At 40.2% G+C, this 18,997-nt stretch overlaps 2 protein-coding genes across 5 annotated transcripts in view; one reads left to right on the plus strand and one right to left on the minus strand.

Annotated features, from left to right (window-relative positions):
* Positions 1-18,997, minus strand: part of LOC123719014 (WD repeat-containing protein 7-like) — a 135,169-nt gene that overhangs the window by 46,380 nt on the left and 69,792 nt on the right. The gene's annotated exons all lie outside the window — the stretch shown is intronic.
* Positions 11,702-14,087, plus strand: LOC123719022 (cuticle protein 1-like). Its single transcript, XM_045676117.1, has 2 exons — positions 11,702-11,761; positions 13,414-14,087. The coding sequence occupies exons 1-2, from the start codon at positions 11,750-11,752 to the stop codon at positions 13,849-13,851; spliced, it is 450 nt and encodes a 149-aa protein (XP_045532073.1). The 5' UTR covers positions 11,702-11,749; the 3' UTR covers positions 13,852-14,087.

The raw sequence follows: 18,997 nt of genomic DNA on the forward strand, positions 1-18,997 counted from the left end.
TAGACTCGAGCTTTGCGATAAATAACCCTTTAAATGCAGAAACATTTTGTTAGACATATCTAGATATTGATGTCTTCTATAAAACTGTTGTACACTGCTCTATTGTCAATTGTTTCCGCATCATATGGGAGTCTTTATTGGTCTTCACGCCTTGGTTAGAAAGCTTTCCTGCTCATAACTTTTTGATAATATTCTATGGCCTATGTCCATCAGGTCCTGGTCTTTGTAGACATTGATTACTTCTATAACACTGTATAATACTTATTGTAGTATTAGTCTTCACGCCTTAACAGTATCGTAAGTAACTAGACCGGCGCTGAAGACTGTTACATAAAAACTATTCATTTTTTTCAACTATTTAATTTAACTTATTTCGATTTTGCGCCATTTCACATATTTTTTCGTATTCATTATAACATTACAATATGGAATGGTATGTTAAAGAAAACAGTGGAGCCTTCGGTCATATTCCAGATACTTCAAATGCTTGGTATCAGCTGTAACAGATACAACAACACTTCGTCTGTCAAAGACCAGAAAAGATCGGAGAGGCCGCGAGCTGTTATAACTACAAAGGCTGTTAATGCTGTTAAAGCCAGAATTCGTCGAAACCCGATTAGGAAGCTAAAAATCCTATCGTCAGAAATGAAGATTGCCGCCAGGACTCTGTCGCGCATTATAAAACAAGACCTAAAACTAGGTGCTTATCGAGGATATACAGGACATGACCCACAAGAGAGTGCATCGATCAAAACGCATTCTCTTGCGATACGCAGGTGAAAAGCACAGAAATATCGTCTTTACCGATGGAAAAAATTCACAATTGAAGAACACTACAATAAGCAGAATGACAAAGTGTACGCTCACAGTTCTAAAAAAGCTGCTAAAGTGGTCGGAAAGGTAGAAACGTGGTCATCATCCTGCCTCAGCAATGGTTTGGTGGTTCTGACTCTTTGATGGTCTCATCAAACAAAATCAGAAAACTAAATCTTAGACGAAAGAAGTAAAAACTTCAGCCAAACTGTATCAACATATAGTCTTGGATCATGTTGTAAGTATGGTCAGTTTTAGAGGACTCTAAACGACGCGGCGACATTGAGTCTCTTAAAAAATCTTTGGAGCAAGCAGTGGCGAATTTTCCCTTGGAAATAGTGGATTAATCCATAGATTCGTGGCCAAACAGATTAAAGGCCTGTATAAAACCCAGCGGTCGCCATTTCGAATAGAATATTTTCTTATATTTTTACCTGAGACTTTAATAAGAAAGTAGGTATAAACTTTCATAATATTTAATTATTTTTTTTATGGCTGAACTAGGTATATAAAGGCTATGTTTATGAGGGATAACGAAGGGTGCTAATGGTGCAAAGGTCTTGATTGAGGTCGGAAGAAATGCCGGTTCCCATGGATTAAATGACTTAGAGAAACCCGAGGGCCCATCTTAATGGCGTGTGTTTGTGGTGTTCCTAGTGGGAAAGTTCTCACTACTCCTCTGAATAACAGAGGGCTTTGAGTGTGGACCCAGTCCCACAGTCCCCATGGCTCGGGCTTGCGTAAGCTCATTTTCACCCCATTAAAAAACAAATATTTCCTCTTAATAATATTAGTGTAGATCTGTTTCTGTTAAAATAAATTAAAATCAACGAAAAATATTTAGGGAAAACGGTAAATATTTACGTAGGTACTAATTATTAAATCTAAAATTTAGTGTAAAATAATATCGGAGTTTCGAGTTCCATAAATTCAATACATTGTAAATAACACCTACTTATTAATTTGTGGTCTGATTCCACTTTGAACCTTTAGACGAGCGAATGTTTGGCCTTAAACTTGCCGGACCCAGCGCAAAAGACTTCCTTTTAAACATGTCAGAGGTTCGGATTAATACCGGTAGCTGAGCTTTATCAGACGTCAACGCATAATTCGAAATTCTACTTGTGTCGTCCTCGTACCTCGTCGTCTTTACTGAGCGGTATGTAAGGCAGCTTTTGCACCACCACTATGTGGAACCAGCTGCCAACTAAAGCATTTACGAACTATGTCCTTTAAAGTGCGTACCAAATTTTAAAAGGCACTTGACTTCACACAATGCCGGCCAGTATCACCAATATGTACAGTATCACCAGTATCACCAAAATGCCGGGCAATATCAGGCGAGGCTCCTGCCCGTTTCCCGCCTGTTCTATAAAAAAAAACTTTTAAATAATTTTGCTTGTATATTATTTACATTTGTATATATAATATTTCCAAAATATACTAGGACATTGATTTAAAACATTTTGTGTTAATAGCATTTGTTTTAGACCCAAGTGGAATTAACCTGCGCACGCGCAGGCATTGTAGATTTGCCGAACCATAACCGGTAAAGGACACATTCCTTTCGTAATAAATATGTATTAATAAATTACTGTTGCTAATAAATAACTTGTTTTTCTAGAATCTTAAAAAAAATATCTGTGACTGCGTTGCCGGTGTTAAGAATTGGTCTGCTCTTTAACACCCCAAGACGAATTGGTTCGAAAATACGTCAGTGGGCAGCTGGTTCCAAATAGCGGTGGTGCCCACTGCCTATACACATTTGCTTGTGGAAGAGACGTCGAGACTATATGCATATGTCTGATGAAACTCAAAAAAACTTTAAATCCTTTGGTTTTAAAATCGGTTGAAAAGTAAAAGTGACATTGTCATTCAAGCCACGCCCGAAACCTGGTGACCGAGTGCTGTAATATACATGATTTGAAATTAAATGACCCAAGATTTGCCAAGTTTTATCAAGCAATCCGAAGAACGGTGAACGGTTCAAATATTACTCAATTGAATGAATAATGATTCTAAACAGAGATTCCGGCATAGAAAGAGCCAGATGCGATTATGAGCTCGAGACTGGAGGTACATGAGGGTATCCCGGGATGCGCTATCCGACATGTTTCTTGATCACAGATCGCAGCTGGAAAAATGTTGATGTCAGTAAGATCATGACACAAGTGGTAACGCAGGTCCAGCCGGCCAGCGGTCTCCGACTCGCCCATAAATATCATGCTGATATTTCTGGAGTAGTTGTCGAACGGGCCGGCGGGAGACGTCAAGCCTTTTAAGGAAATAAAATCCCTATTTCGGAAATGGGAGTTTTTTTATAGAAAATGCGGGAAACGGGCAGGAGGCTGATCTGATGTTAAGTGATACCGTCAACCACGGACACTATGGCAGAGAGCTCGCGAGTGCGATGCCGGCCTTTTAAGAATTGATACTCTTTTCTTGAAGGACCCTAAGTCGAATTGGTTCGGAAAAAATTCAGTGGGTAGCTGGTTCCACATAGTGGTGGTGTGAAGCAAAAACTACGTAAATAAACGCTCGGTTGTGGAACGACGGCGACCGGTTATTTTGCATTTTTATTTGTCTTAAATGATCAATAAATTATACACGTGTTAGTATCAAATAGCCTATTAAATAATGTCACAAAAGATAGTATTTATTTCCGACACATAAATATACAGTATTAGAAATAGACGTAACCTAATAAATGTTCCCTGTGACAGACCCTTTAATGTTGGCATTGCCTCGCTGTATTGCGATTCGTTGCAAAAAGCACCAGCTCTGGTATCACCGGTACCATCTACCAGGCGCCAACTTAAATCTTTAATTAGCTTTACACTCGAACCTCACCAAAAGTCTACTTCGAAGAGAATAAAATCAAAGTTGGAAGAAAGACTCTCTTCGAGGGCGGCGAAACGGTGCCAACGTCTCCCACACCATACCAAAGCCCCTCCCATACTCCAATAGATAAAAGACATCCCGTCCGCTAGCCATCATCATAAATGTACAATCGTGTAAAATATAATTAATACAAGCAAGACATCGCTAAAGCCTCTTAAAGACAATTCATAAATTCTCTAACAATATTACGACTACGCCAGGAATTTCAATTGCTCATAACTAGTTTTCAATGAACAATTTGTAATCGATCAGCTATTGGAAGGTTGATTTAAACGTTATTTCAATGTAGTTGTAGACACCTACTATCACTGCGATAAATTCATACCCTTAAACGCGCTATCGAAGTATTTCTGAGTATATACATATTTTATGAGACGTCTTTTTATGGGCTACGTGCTTCGCTCACTTCAGTGAGCCTCCGTCCATTGCCACCACCCTGCGACGGCCCCAGCCGAGGTCCGATTCCCGAAAGAGAAATCCTTGCGGTGGTCGCGGGAATAAGTTCTACCGGCCAAGCTACTCTGAGCTAAACAGTCCGAGCTAAGCTGTAATCGCCCTTTAGGCTAACAGCGAGATCCTATTCCCATATAAAAAAGACAGGACAATGAGCGGACACTTTAGAGCAAATGATAAATAGACATGGACACCTGCAGCATGCCGCCGAGGGCTGATGGCGTGTTGCCGACCTTTCATGCCAGAAAGATCGACTTTGTTAACGAAATCGCAAATCTATCAAAAACCACGAAACTCGTAGGGAAATCTGCAAATGGAGGCTCTAGGTACTTTTGGTATCCTGGACACTTAAAGCATGGACACGAGGTATATATATATATATATATAAAGTAAGGCCACCCTAGTAGACCTGGAATGCGTGGCTGTGGCATTAGAACGAGCAGAAATCGTCGGAGCAGTGAGGTCGCGCTACGAAATGCTCAGGAAACTTCTAAGCTCCCGGAAGGAGGTAGGCTAGCTAAATAAGCCAGGACTTAGACCAAATAGGCGTCTAAGTACGGAAACTGTGTACACACTGTATAAATACATACACAAGTATGTCACAAAGATTATGATAGGGACAATTACAGACCACTGTCTCCTAAATTAACATCTCTTTGCCCCAGGGCGCGACGGACAATCCCATGTGCAGACGCTGTTTCAGCGCAGAGGGATCAGTCACCCACGTAGTCCTGAAATACGTAGCTGTGGCTTCCCAGTAGAAACCTTCGGAGCAGTAGCATCGCTCTATGAAGTCTATCAGGAAACTTCTTAACTTCTGGAATGAGCTAGGCTTCAACACTGTTGTATAATAGAAATATATGGAAATATTGCAGGAATCACATACATCATGTAATATCTATGTTAATAAAAAAAATGAATATCTAACCATAAATAACAAAGAAAAAAACGCCGAGACTCAAACAAAGAACCTCAGCTAAATACATCCTTATATGTCGAGTCAATACCAACGAGATATTGATCCAAATACATAATAATATTAATAAACAGTCAAGTTTTTAATTAATAAACTATTAATATAGAAAAGGACGTGCGGCCACTAAAACAGTGCTATGATTAGCTTCGCTGAATGTCTGATTCTGCTGATCTGCTTGTAAAATGGCTGATTAAAAATTCATCAGTGGCGCTAAAATCTTTTTCGGTCTGGGCCTCAGACTCGTTTGTCAATATAAAAAGCAAGTAATCAGCCTCCTGTATCTGACACACAGCGTCGTATTGGGTCTAAGGAAAGCCAGATTCCTGACGATGTTTTGCATTGTACGATCGAGTATTAAACGCGCATTAAAAGGTTGGTGCATAGCTGGGGTTATATGACCTCAGGGATAAGAGTCGCCCATTGCAGCCACTAGACCAACACAGCTCAAGGATTGCTTGACACTCCAGCGAAAAACGTCTATTTCCATTTCCAGTAAGTCAAATCAAAGGCTCTCGTAATATTTCTCGAATCATAGCTTACAAAGGGGACCCTTTGTAAGGAAATTAAAAGCACTTTGGTATAGACCAAACCACAATAATCAAAAAGCTGGAGCCCACGAAGGCCACCATCACGTGAGTCGAGGCTAATCAACTTCACATCACGGCACTAATCTTCTCAAGGTTGTAAAGAACAATACCATTTGAATTAGTGTAAGTGAAGAAATACAATACAAGAGTGTCTTTTCTTTTTAAAAAGCTGTAAGTAGCGTAATTGGACACTTTCTTATGTTAAAATTTCCCAAGCATCCCATTTGTACCTCCTTTCTGAAGAACACGTCAAAAGACCTGAATCCATAGCTCACAGACTTTGAAATCAATTTTCCTATAATTATTTTTTTCTCTGTAAGTTACGTTTGCCAATAAGCGCTTGTAACATTAAATATAATATTTTGTTTTTCTTATACCAATGTATTAGTGTGTGTAAAAAAAGATCGTAACGTTTAACACTTGTTTAATTGAAACACACAATACTGATATAATCGCCTATAGCGTTTCGTTTAACCCTCTCATGCATACGCAAAATTCGTAGCCCCCAAGGTCGTCCAGTAACTGATGAAATAATACCAACAATTGCGAACGGGTTGAGCCGCTATCTCTACACAAAGTAACGGAAACATGAAGGTAAAATTACATTAATTTTGATTCACTTGAAAAATAAATGATTTTGTATATCTCTAAATCTAGAAAGCCGGACCGAAATTTATTCCTTGACTAAAAACTAATTATATTCTCAATGAAGCTTCTGTGTGTGCTAGAAGTGTAGTTTTTAATAAGTAAGTGAGTGACAAAATTATGAAACGTTGATTTGAAATATATAATGCCTGGTTATTGAACAAGCAGCTTCTAAATACATCCACAACGAAGTTATAGAGGGTTAAAAATGGCCTACACTGCTCCGAGAAAGGAATGGTACGGCCGTGTTCCCAAGAGGTGACGGCGGTGACAGTCCTTAAATATCATAAGGAAGTCGGAGAAGTCGTCGTTATCGTCCTGCGGGAACCACCATTCCCACCAGACATAGCTGAGGCAGCCTTTTTAGACAGATTCTCGGCCACAAATCCGCTAATCATGTAATTAGTAGGCTATTAGGGGTCCTATTCATACAATGACTACGCGACTCTCATTCTTATTATGTACATATATAACGTATATTACATAAACCAGGCATTTTCTTCTTTCAATTTCTAAATTATTGAAGCTATAGTAGAAATGTATATGATCCTAACTAAACTAACTGTGTTGGATATTTATCCATACATATACAAATAAATATTAATGGCATCTATATGTTGTACATTTCTTTATTCTCAACAGTTTCCGCAGCATATAGGGATTATTATTGTTATTGTATCACGAGAAACGGTTTTTTTCATATATCAATTTCCCAGTATCACCGCCTCTTGTAGTATATATATATATCCATTAAAATTTCCTAAAATATATATATTACTATTCTATATTCATTCTCCCTGGCTACCTGGAGGCTCCAAATAGAGATGCTGACTTGGTTGTAGATCGCACGTACATGACCGATCTAATTTAAAGCCTAATCTGTACAGGTATTCAGCAAAAGCAATTCGACTTAGGGTTCTTTAAGAACAGAGTATCAATTCTTGAAAGGCCGGCAACGTACTTTCGAGCCTTCTGGCAATTTGAATGTCCATAGGAGGTATCACTTAACATCAGGTGAGCCTCCTCCCAGTTTGCCTCCTACTACATATAAAGAGCCCCATGTCCCGTTGCATCATTTGTGAGTTTGGTCTTTTTTGTCTAATAATTTCGCAAAGCACTGTTCGGTGGTTGATACACAATTTTATATTAAATTAGTCAACCCCGAGTTCATACCTCATTTCCATATACTCTTAACATCAAAGGCAATTTTCAGTCGTAAAAAGAATATGGAGAAGAGATAGGGAAGAAAAAGTGAGGTAAGACTGATAATATACTTCTAACAGTCTGCCTTTAGAGCCGTGTAAGCCTAGTGCCTTCAGCGTGCGACTCTTATCCCTGAGGTCGTAAGTTCGATCCCTGGCTGTGCACCAATAGATTTTCTTTCCATGTGCGCATTTTACATTAGCTCGAACGGTGACGGAAAACATCGTGAGGTAACCGGCTTGAGTTAGACCCAAAAAGTCGACGGCGTGCGTCAGGCACAGAAGGCTGATCACCTACTTGTCTATTAGATTAACAAATGATCATGAAACAGATACAGAAATCTGAGGCCCAGACCTAAAAAGGTTGTAGCGCCATTGATTTATTTTTTTAACACTCTGCCTTTACACACACAATACTCACTAAAAGATTATTCAATAGAAGACGTAACTAATAAATATAATTGACAAAAAAGCGACTATCAGAATTCGAGCGAAAGAAAAATCAAATCATCTCATCAAAATGTGACGATTGCCCGAGTAACATAATTATAGATCACCCTCATCCAAATTCAAATAAATAATATATATATAACTGGTATATATCAATTATATAGTCTTTATCTTCAGGGATAGTGTAGGTTTCTAATGGCGAAAGATTTCATCTATTCGCCCCAGTAGTTTTGAAGAAACACATCTTTAAGTGTTGACAAACCATTCCTCTTATATCTTCGAAGATTTGACCACTCCCTGGATATATATTAAAAATTAAGGTAAATTGTAAACCTTAAAACAGTCAAATTGTTTACTACATATTGACATCACTTGGCAATGGCCATGCAATAATGTTCTTTAACACCATAGAAATTAATTAAAAATCGTGATTTGTGGAGTGAATAAAAGAACGAACGTTTTTGAACGTTGATCTAACCTAACCTGATCACAAACGCCACTTAGAATTAAAAATAACCTTACCGTAATGTTAACTCATAAACACACTGAGAATCCATCAGAATACTTCACCTTATTTGAATAATTACCTGGAATAAAAAACAATTTTATTAATAAAGACAGTGTCCTCTTATAGGTAACTAAATATTAGATAATATGTATGTTTTATAAATATTCTAAGAGACATTTAAAATGTATGAAAAGTCATAGGCAGGTGAAGCCTCCGTAGTTCAATAGTTCTCTCAATCGTAGACTAAACTTGAAGTGGAACAGAAACTCGGAATTGGTCTATAACAACCTCACTCTCAGCTCACCTATGTGAGTAAGGGTGTCTGTTCGTGACGCATCCTTCCAATCATTGCACCCGACCCACAGCTCTACAATGGGCGAATGTGAGTATGACCCTAGCTGTGCCAAGGGCCATTCCACATCATTCATGGCCACAGGGGGCCGTGACTTCAACTGAACGCATGACGGGGTGCCAACAAGGCCGGCATGATTTTCTGTCTCGAAACCTTTCACCACAAGGGCTTGCGTGAGGCCTTTCCCCACGAAAAAAAGGAGTGCGTAGTTAGAGCATAGCAGAGCAAACACAATAGTCCTATATTTCCTGCTTGTTTTTTGGAAAGTTTTTATTTTTGAAGCGTAAAAGCGTAAGTTCTGCCAGTTTCCTGATCCCAGCAGAGCATTTCTATTTTTTTAACTATTTTTCGATCCACCCCTGAGAACTGAGAATTAGAACTTTATTGACATCTAAATAAATTGATCCTGCTTAAATGCATTTTAACCTAAGGCTTAGGTTCGGAAGTATTGGATACCAGTGCCTCTATTGCCAAAAGAGCGCAGATGGTTTTTCTCACCACACAGCGCCGCTCTCTTACCTCCGTCAAAGTTAAAGCAATTTTGGAACGAGCAGGCATCGATCTCCATATCTTTGGAGGAGAGACTCTTGGGGCGTAGGGTTCAAGTGCACAGCTATTTAAAGATTAAAGTTAGCGTCTGGTGGTACCGGTGACACCAGAGCTGGTGTTTTGCTTAACGAATCGCAATGCAGCACAGAAATCAAACTTTTTAAATTTGTTAATTAAATAACAAATAATTATAAATTTTGATTATTATTATATATAGGTTAAGAATATTGTACGTTCTACATGGATACATTCTGAAATAAATAATTTTAACCAAAAATACTAAAAAGCTAAATATACATTAAATGCTCGCTAAGTTACGCTATTTCGTATACTTTACGTAAGTGAAAGGTCTCATTTTTTTATTTTCTTTAACCTTTACAATCAAGGTTAACATACAATGTATTGTTTCATCACTTGCAAATAAAAACTTCATTTATAATTTTTTCACTGAATTGATTATTTAAATTTATTCGTGTGCTTCCAGACGGGTCGCCTAAACTAACGGGTGTTTCTACCTCAAGTGGTACACTTTTCTCTTACGAAAGTAGCACATGTATAGCGTGGGGAATATACCAAAGATTCTGCGAAGCCGTCATCCGCCATAAAGAGGCGGTGACGGCCAGGGAGGTATACCACAGCCAATCCACGTTGTTCTACGGGCTGCTTCGGGGGTACAGCTGTTCATGATTCCTAAGGTACACTCTTCTCTTGAAGGCCCCGAGGATACTTAGATTGGCAGCTGGCTCCATAAAGTGGTACGAAAGAAGCGTCGTAGGGCCAATGTGGAACGCCAGACGTCAAGATGGAATTCTGCATTCAGTCTTGACTTCTTGATGATGAGTTGAATCTCTTAAGTTGATGTAATCAAAATCGATTCAGTTTTGAGAGATGGCTTTCAAACACTGAACAGTGTTGGCCAAATTATTAGAGCATGCTTGCTCTGAACGTTAGTCTGAGAACTTAGTCTTAGGAACCCTGGATTTGCAACTTTTTAATGAAATCTCTACATAGGATATGATATAGGATCAAACTTATACTTGATGTGTAATGAGTGTATTTAAAAAATCTACCGACTATTTTAACAATTGAATAAGATAGTAACGTACTATAAACTTCGATTAGTTAAATTGTGGTTTGTTTTATTCTACGAGAGATTTGAAATCCACGAAATTCTATTTTTAAATTAAAATTATTATTATTTCCAAATAGAAAAAGGGTCACAGTCAATAGGAACTCTTTATAATTAAAATAGTTTTAGCCAATTTAAAATCCACGCCGAATTCTATATTCACCTTTAAACAACCCATAGAGATTTGAAGCCCCTATACCCCCCGGCTTCTATTAAATAAATATGAAAAATTCAAAAATGGAAACAGCTCAGTATCCAATTTAAAATGAAAAGTAACTTACTGAATAGATAGGACAAAAAAGGTTTTACTAAGACTGATCTGTATATAGCTTAACAAGGTACTGTAAATAAACAAACTCTATTAGAAATCTGCATTTGTATAACATAAGAATGATTGGCATGTCATAGGACCTAGCGTCCAATGACGCGCTTAAAGTCAAAAATTAAAAATATCAATTAGGTTCTTTCAGTTATAATATAATAATTCATTTTTGTATCTTAGGATTAATTTTGTCCTACACTACACACTGCACCTATGAGTGTTAATATCATAATTCCGTTGTTGCATCGCCAGCGTTCAAACGCACAGTTTTATAACCGTTTCTAATTCACAAATATACGTCTTTGATTGATAGAGAAACCCCTATGTGTAATATTTTTTTGTTATATCACTTTACACATTATATAATTATTATTATATATTATAATTTTTTCGTAATTATATAAATTTCATAATTTAAAATTTAAAAATCGAATCTTATTAAAACTAATAAAAAAACCTCTCCACACCCACACACACATACTCATTTAAATTTAAAAATCGAATTTCAACCCATTTTCCCTTCATTCTTGCTCTACATTTAAAAATAGAACATGTCTACTCATATTAGAAAACTCACTGCCAATTCACAATTTAAAAATCGAACATCAAAACTACTTGCTGTTACCAAGCTTACAGAAGAAATACGATACATTAATCACACATAGATTATAAACATATTTTTTTACGGTCGCTCCACATAATGTCGTTCAAAAAACCCTGCCCTTTTTAAAACTTGTAAATAGAGCCTTTAAACTTGATTTCCGCAAACTTCCCAACTCAGCAACTTTCCTTCGCGTATAAAAGGCCGTGTAGGCATTCTGTTTGCATTCAGTAGCTCAGTAGCAGTCAATAGAAGTGCAACATGAGATTCCTGGTAAGACCACCTTATCAGTTGTTATCATAACCGTCTTCAAATAACATACACATCCTTTTGATTAGTATATATATAGGTATAATACTATCTTTATCATTTTTTTTTCATTCAAAATGCGATAATATTGTTTAATTTATTAGCTGAGAGAGGCTTAGTTAAATTGTGTTTATAGTGGGTACTTAATTAAATATTGACATTTGCACGCTCGATGTACAGTACATGGTGAACATTTTAATAGCTGTGAATGTAAATGACTTCTCGTGTAATAATCGAGATGAATGGTTTGGGTGGAAAACCATAAATAAAATCATTATGTCCCAATCCCCGCTCCTAACAGCTGGAAATCATACCGCGATTATCTAGGTGAAACATTAATCGGTTCGGTAACAAAAATCCGCAAAGCCATATAGACAATTGTCTTACTGACATATATATGTACTAATGTTATAACACATTGCGCAAGTACTCGTTCAATGTAACTTGCTTGGAATACCAATGCGTGGCCAAGGTTCTGGGACTGATCGCGAAATTTTAGACCATGAAAGTAATATGCTTAAAGATTAATAAGAGCAGTGTTGGCCTAGTGGCTTCAGCGTGGGACACTCATCCCTGAGGTCGTAGGTTCGATGACCGGCTGTGCACTAATCGACTGTCTATGTGCGCATTTAACACTCGCTCGTACAAAGGAAAACATACCATGCCCTAGGCGAGTGTACCGGAAGCAAGTCACCTACTTCCCTATTAGTTGACAAATCATGAAACAGATAAGAAATATGAGGTCCAGACCTAAAATGGTTGTAGCGTCCTTAACAATCAGCTAGCAATAACTTTATTAGTGGGTATACACGGCCTGTATATATAATTAAAACATCCATTCCAATTTTCAAATCCTTCAAATAATTGTAGTCGATTTCTCGTTAACGATTCAGGAACAAACATTACACTAATGTTGTGGAAATGCACATTTTACTAGGAGAATCAATTAAAACAATGATTGTACACTTCGAGTTTCGTCTTAAAGTCCAGTTCCCATGCATTGTTATCCTTAATACGAGAAAATGTAAAAAAAAGACATTTAATCTCGAAGGGTTAACGTGCTAAGTTAAATCCAACACACAAATATATCTATACCATCGTTCATTTCAATCATTTTTATGTCGCGACCCCATCACTGTAATATTATAATAATATGTACATAGCGCGTTAAAAAAAGAAATTTTTAACGATTCTTTTGTAGCTGGAATTTATTATTTTTCAACGGACTGCGACCTTCTTTTAAAACAAATTCGATCCCCCGCTCAAGTAACATTTAAAGGCAACAACGTGCTACCGTATTGCGGGTGGAAACGCAGAGCACAGCTAGCAGCTAGTATTATTATTAATAAAAGCCTTGGGAAGCCAGCGATTGCCAGTCAATTATAACATTCTTGTATGTGTGTGTACTTCATATCGACCTTCAATACTTTAATGTCTAAATGATTTACTTATCACGCGCAACAAAGAAATATCACAATGCATAAATGCCTATATACTCCTCCAAAATCCTTTTAAATACAGTTTTCATTGAAATCTTTTTGGCTTTTTATAATGGATGAATTGAAAAAAAAGAACACACAGCCATATGATTTCTCACATAACCAACTCGATTTCAGATCGCTTTCGTCGCCCTCATCGGCTATGCCTCAGCTAGCGCCATCCTAGCTCCATTGGTCTACGGCGCCAACGCCGGTGACGTCCAGGCCGCAGCCATCGACGCCACTGTGGCCGCTCAGGACACGGTCCGCGCCATCGGCGAAGGACAGGCCAGAGCAGCTGAAGCCGTCGTCCAACACAACACCGAGGCCGTCCGCCAGGTCGCCGAAACCAACCGCAACCTCCACGAGAACGCTTACTGGGGCAACCTCGCCGCTTCCCAGAACTACGTCGCCGCCGCTCAATCCCAGGTCGCCGCCATTGACGGCGCTGCCGCTGCTGTCCGCGCTGCCCATGCCGGAGCCCCAATTGTTGGTGCTTACGGAATTTCCCCCTACGGAATTGCTGCTCCATACACCGCCTACGGCGCGTACGGTCTCGGCCTCCACGCCTGGTAATCACCGATCCCATGCTAGCGTAATCGCATTACCATTTTGATGCTAGCGTTTTAATATTACCGTTTTCACGCTAGTGTTATTACGGAATCATGTTGGCGTTTTTTTGGTAGCATTACGCGTCCAAAGCTTTAATGTTTTTTCAAATTTCCCCGGATTTGCTCAACAAAGGTCTCAAACGTAACTCTCTTTGTAAATAAGTGCGCCATCATTGCCAAAGTGTAAATAAACACACTAAACATATGTCATTTTCTTTTACTTAATTCCTTTAACAATGCGACTGCACTTTCATATAGTAATCATTATTACATGAATAGACAATTTGGTTCACCTAATCGAACGATAACTGTAAAATCAGAAAATGCGAAGTCCATTAAGTATCGCCAAGTTTTCTCAAAGCAGCTCAGGGCACTTTCAGTCCCCTATAACATCGTTGTGAATAAAAGTAGACGCCTGAATCTTCAATGAGTAAGGAGACATTGTAGACACAATATATTTGAAATTTTATTCAATTAAAACCAGTAGTTTAAGCAACTATAATGTAAGAAAAACACTTTTTGAACGGATTAAAGCTATGTATTATTATTAAAACTTAATAATTTAGAATTATGTAAATAACTATAAGTTAAATTAATCCATAATTAAAACCCGAAGGCAAACAATCCGCGAAAACAGAGGTAACCGTGAGTCATTTTTGCAAAAAACCCGTCATCTTTTAGTCGATACCAACTTCGGGGCATTAGATACAGATAAAACAATTGTTTCTGCAGCTGTGATACTTTTGACATTTAACACCTTTCGTCATCAGTCACCGTGACCACGCACGCTGAAAGGTACGCGAAACGTCGGAAAAAATTAAAAATTTAGAATTATGTAAATAACTATAAGTTTTAGTAATAATACATAGCTTTAATCTGTTCAAATAATGTTTTTCTTTATGTGTAAAAGATATTTTAACAAAAGACAAAACTATAATGTATTATAACTAGTCAAGGTTTCTTTGTCACTCACTCGCTGTCCGAACATCAAAACTCTGAGGCACTTCGAGCAGACACAAAAGCTTCAAGAATACAATTAGTATTTAATATTGACATTGTCAGTATACGATGTTAAGTTAGCTTATTACGTAATAACTTAAGACAGAAGGTCTCAGTAGAGACTGAACTGACTAGGTATTACAAGAAGAACTACGTTGCGAGAAGTTTTTTTCACAAGTTATATTTTTGATGGTATACAGTTTACTGTTTATCGAACCGGGATACGCTAATCCAATGAATTGTATACTCGATTTGGAGAAAGAGGCTTCTGAAAGACTCTTTAAGCTTTATTTTAATCAACTATTTGTAAGTGTACCGTTCCTGGCTCATCGGGCTGCTTAATAATAGAGGATTTTATTTTTACTCTATAATTAACCTGACATTACACACTTAAATGCTTCGCGTACGAAATTGAATATGCACTATAATGAAATGATAATTGCTGTGAAGCGAAAGGATTGTTTATTTTTTTTACAGAAATACATACTTTGTACTTACAGACTATGCTAATACGATAATGTCAAGAAAAGATATATTTTCAAGATATAAATTTATAATATTAATTTATTTAAAAGATATATTAGACACAGACCTAGTGGGGGTGCCATGCTGTTGCTTTCGGGCTTCAGCCAAACGGGCAGGTACGACCGGGGCAGTACCACTGTCTCACAGAAAACCGGCGTGAAGTGATGCAATAGGTTCATCTTATTGTACTCGCGTTTCATGCGGTGAGTGAGACTCTCGGAGCCCATCAATTCCCCCCCCAGAATATGAAGATGCAGTTTAAACAGAGATTACCCCAGGGGGTACCACACGTTTCCGCTGTGGAGAATCCCCCTCTAAGCGTCCATCATCGGAACAATCAGTATTCGGTGGTGGATGCACAGGCTGCCCTTCGTATTCTGGGGTGGGCAAAAACTGCACAAAAAACTTTAACTTTAGGTTTCAATCTCGGGGCAAACGGAAGAATTTACCGAAGGCATCCCCTTCCACGCTCTCAGTGGACTTAACCAATGTTAGGGGGCTCAACTCTAATCTTAACGCGGTTCACTTTCACCTCGAAACTGCGAAGCCGGCCTTATTCTTCCTTACTGAGACTCAGATAGCCTCCCCGGCTGATACATCCTACCTCTCCTACCCGGGGTATAAATTGGAACCTTCATTTGTGCCGCGGGCGGGAGTTTGCGTGTACGTCAGAGAGGATATCTATTCTCGTCGCCTCGGGTCGCTTGAAGGAAGGGACCTATCTAACCTCTGGCTGCGCGTAGACTGCGATGACCATCCGCGATTCTACGCATGCCTGTATAGGTCCCATAGCGGAAATACCGAAACTGACCGACTCATTGAGCACATCCAAATGGCTACAGATTCCCTGCTCGAAGGGGTTCCTACCGCTGAAATCGTGATACTTGGCGATTTTAACGCTCACCATGCCGATTGGCTCGGCTCGGAAACCACCGATCACGCGGGAAGATCCTTTCACGACTTTGCTTTAGCTTACGATCTGTCACAAATGGTCCCTGCGATTACGCGAATACCAGATGTGGATGGTCATAAACCCTCTTTGTTGGACCTTCTGCTGACCTCACATCCGGAGACCTATCAAGTCTCTGTTGACTCGCCATTGGGTTCATCGGATCATTGTGTGGTTCGGAGTACTGTGCCTACTACGGCCCCGTTTTTCGGGTCGTCGCCGTATTTGGCACTATCGGTCAGCAGATTGGGATGGGATGCGGTCTTTCTTTGCGTCCTACCCTTGGGGGCCTATGTGCTTTTCGTCGGAAGCTCCAGATTCCGTCGCTGCCTCTGTCGCCGAAGTGGTTCTGCAGGGCATGGAACTCTTTATTCCATTTTCTGCGGCGCCGATCGGTGGCAAGTCACAGCCCTGGTTTAAGCGTTCTTGCAAGGCAACATCGCGTCGAAAGCGAGAATGCTTTAATGCATGGGTGGAAGCGGCGATATCTCGTGATGCCAATACCAGCGAACATAAAAAAGCATATAACTCAGCCTCCAGGTCCTTCAAACGGGAAATCGCTAAAGCAAAGTCAGAGCACATCGCCAGATTTGGCGAGAGATTGGCCCAACTCCCTTCGGGGACTCGAACCTTCTGGTCTCTCGCCAAAGCTGTACAAGGGAATTTTTGTCAGCCATCCATTCCACCGCTGCACAGGGAGGATGACTCGCTCGCCCACACTGCGAAGGAGAAGGCCGACCTCTTGGGCTGTCTCTTCGCGTCCAACTCGACTTTGGATGACCGAGGGGGATCACCACCGACGATTTCGCGGTGTGACTATTCAATGCCGGAAATCACATTCCGGCAACGTGCTGTTCGCAAGGCACTATCTTCCTTAGACATTCATAAGTCGAGCGGGCCGGATGGTATCCCTCTAATTGTGCTGCGTACTTGAGCTCCTGAGTTGGCTCCGGTCCTGACGCGCCTATTCCGGTACCTGTACTCGCTTGGCACTGTCCCGAAGTGCTGGAAGACCGCTTCGATACATCCGATCCCTAAAAAAGGCGATCGCTCTGATCCGTCCAACTATCGTCCAATAGCTATAACCTCCTTGTTCTCCAAAATAATGGAATCCATTATTAATGGCCAGCTCTTGAGGTATCTAGAGGGCCACCAGCTGATTAGCGATTATCAGTACGGCTTTCGTCGTGGTCGTTCGGCTGGTGACCTTCTAGTATACCTTACACATAGATGGGCAGAGGCAATTGAGTCCAAGGGGGAGGCGCTAGCGGTTAGTTTGGACATAGCGAAAGCCTTCGATCGGGTGTGGCACAAAGCACTGCTCTCGAAGCTTTCAGCCTACGGGCTTCCCGAGAAATTATGCGACTGGATCTCCAGCTTTCTGGCCGATCGGAGCATCAAGGTCGTTGTCGACGGAGCATGTTCCGACCTTAAACCCGTGAATGCTGGGGTCCCACAAGGCTGTGTTCTATCCCCGACCCTGTTTCTTCTGCATATCAATGACATGTTGCAACTTAGCAACATTCATTGCATACGACAGCACTGGGGATACTCTTTACACTGGCCGGGCAGGTATTTCTCGGGCAGTTGTCGATGAGTACCGGAACAAACTTGTGTCTGAATTCGAAACTCTACTACGTGGAGTCTCGGACTGGGGTAGACTAAACCTAGTCCAATTTAACCCCAAGAAGACACAAGTTTGAGCGTTTTCCGCGAAAAAAATAACGCTACCGCTTTGTCGCTACTCCTCTTTTCGAAAACACTCTTCTTGAAGCCACAGCCAGCATCGGAATACTTGGCATTGACATATCGAACGACGTTCAGTTTCGCGGTCATTTGGAGGGAAAGGCTAAATTAGCCTCCAAAAAGCTTGGTGTGCTCAGCAAGGCGAGACGGTACTTCACTCCGGGCCACCGCTTGCAACTCTATAAAGCGCAAATACGGCCCCACATGGAATACTGTTCTCACCTCTGGGCGGGGGCTCCCCAGTACCAGCTCCTTCCACTTGACCGTATCCAACGAAGAGCGGTTCGAATCGTCGATGACCAATCCCTCTCCGAGCGGCTCGATCCTTTGGCGTTGCGTAGAGATGTGGGGTCACTCTGCATCTTCTACCGCATCTACCATGGAGAGTGTTCAGAGGAGTTGTTCGGATTAATACCTGCAGCTGAGTTTCATCATCGGACGTCGAGGCAGAATACAAAATTCCACCCGTATCACCTCGACGTCCGCCGTTCCACGACTGAGCGTTTTTCAAGACAATTTTTGCCGCGCACCACCGCTATGTGGAACCAGATGCCCACTGAAGTATTTCCGAACCAATTCAACTTAGGGTCCTTCAAGAAAAGAGCGTACAAATTCTTAAAAGGCCGGCAACGCACTCGCGAGCCCTCTGGCATTGAGAGTGTCCATGGGCGGCGGTATCACTTAACACCAGGTGAGCCTCCTGCCCGTTTGCCCCCTATTTTATAAAAAAAACACAATATTGCTACTGCGAATTCACTCTGCAAACATATAACGATATAGTGTCGAAGACAGCAATGATTAGTATCGTCTTCGTTAACGGGGACGCCTTTCAAACTAAGAAAGACTTAATCAGCAAAATGTATTACCTTGAATTTAACAATCCAGAATTCCT

Source organism: Pieris brassicae, chromosome Z (assembly GCF_905147105.1).
Source record: "Pieris brassicae chromosome Z, ilPieBrab1.1, whole genome shotgun sequence".
Taxonomy (NCBI): Eukaryota; Metazoa; Arthropoda; class Insecta; order Lepidoptera; family Pieridae; genus Pieris; species Pieris brassicae.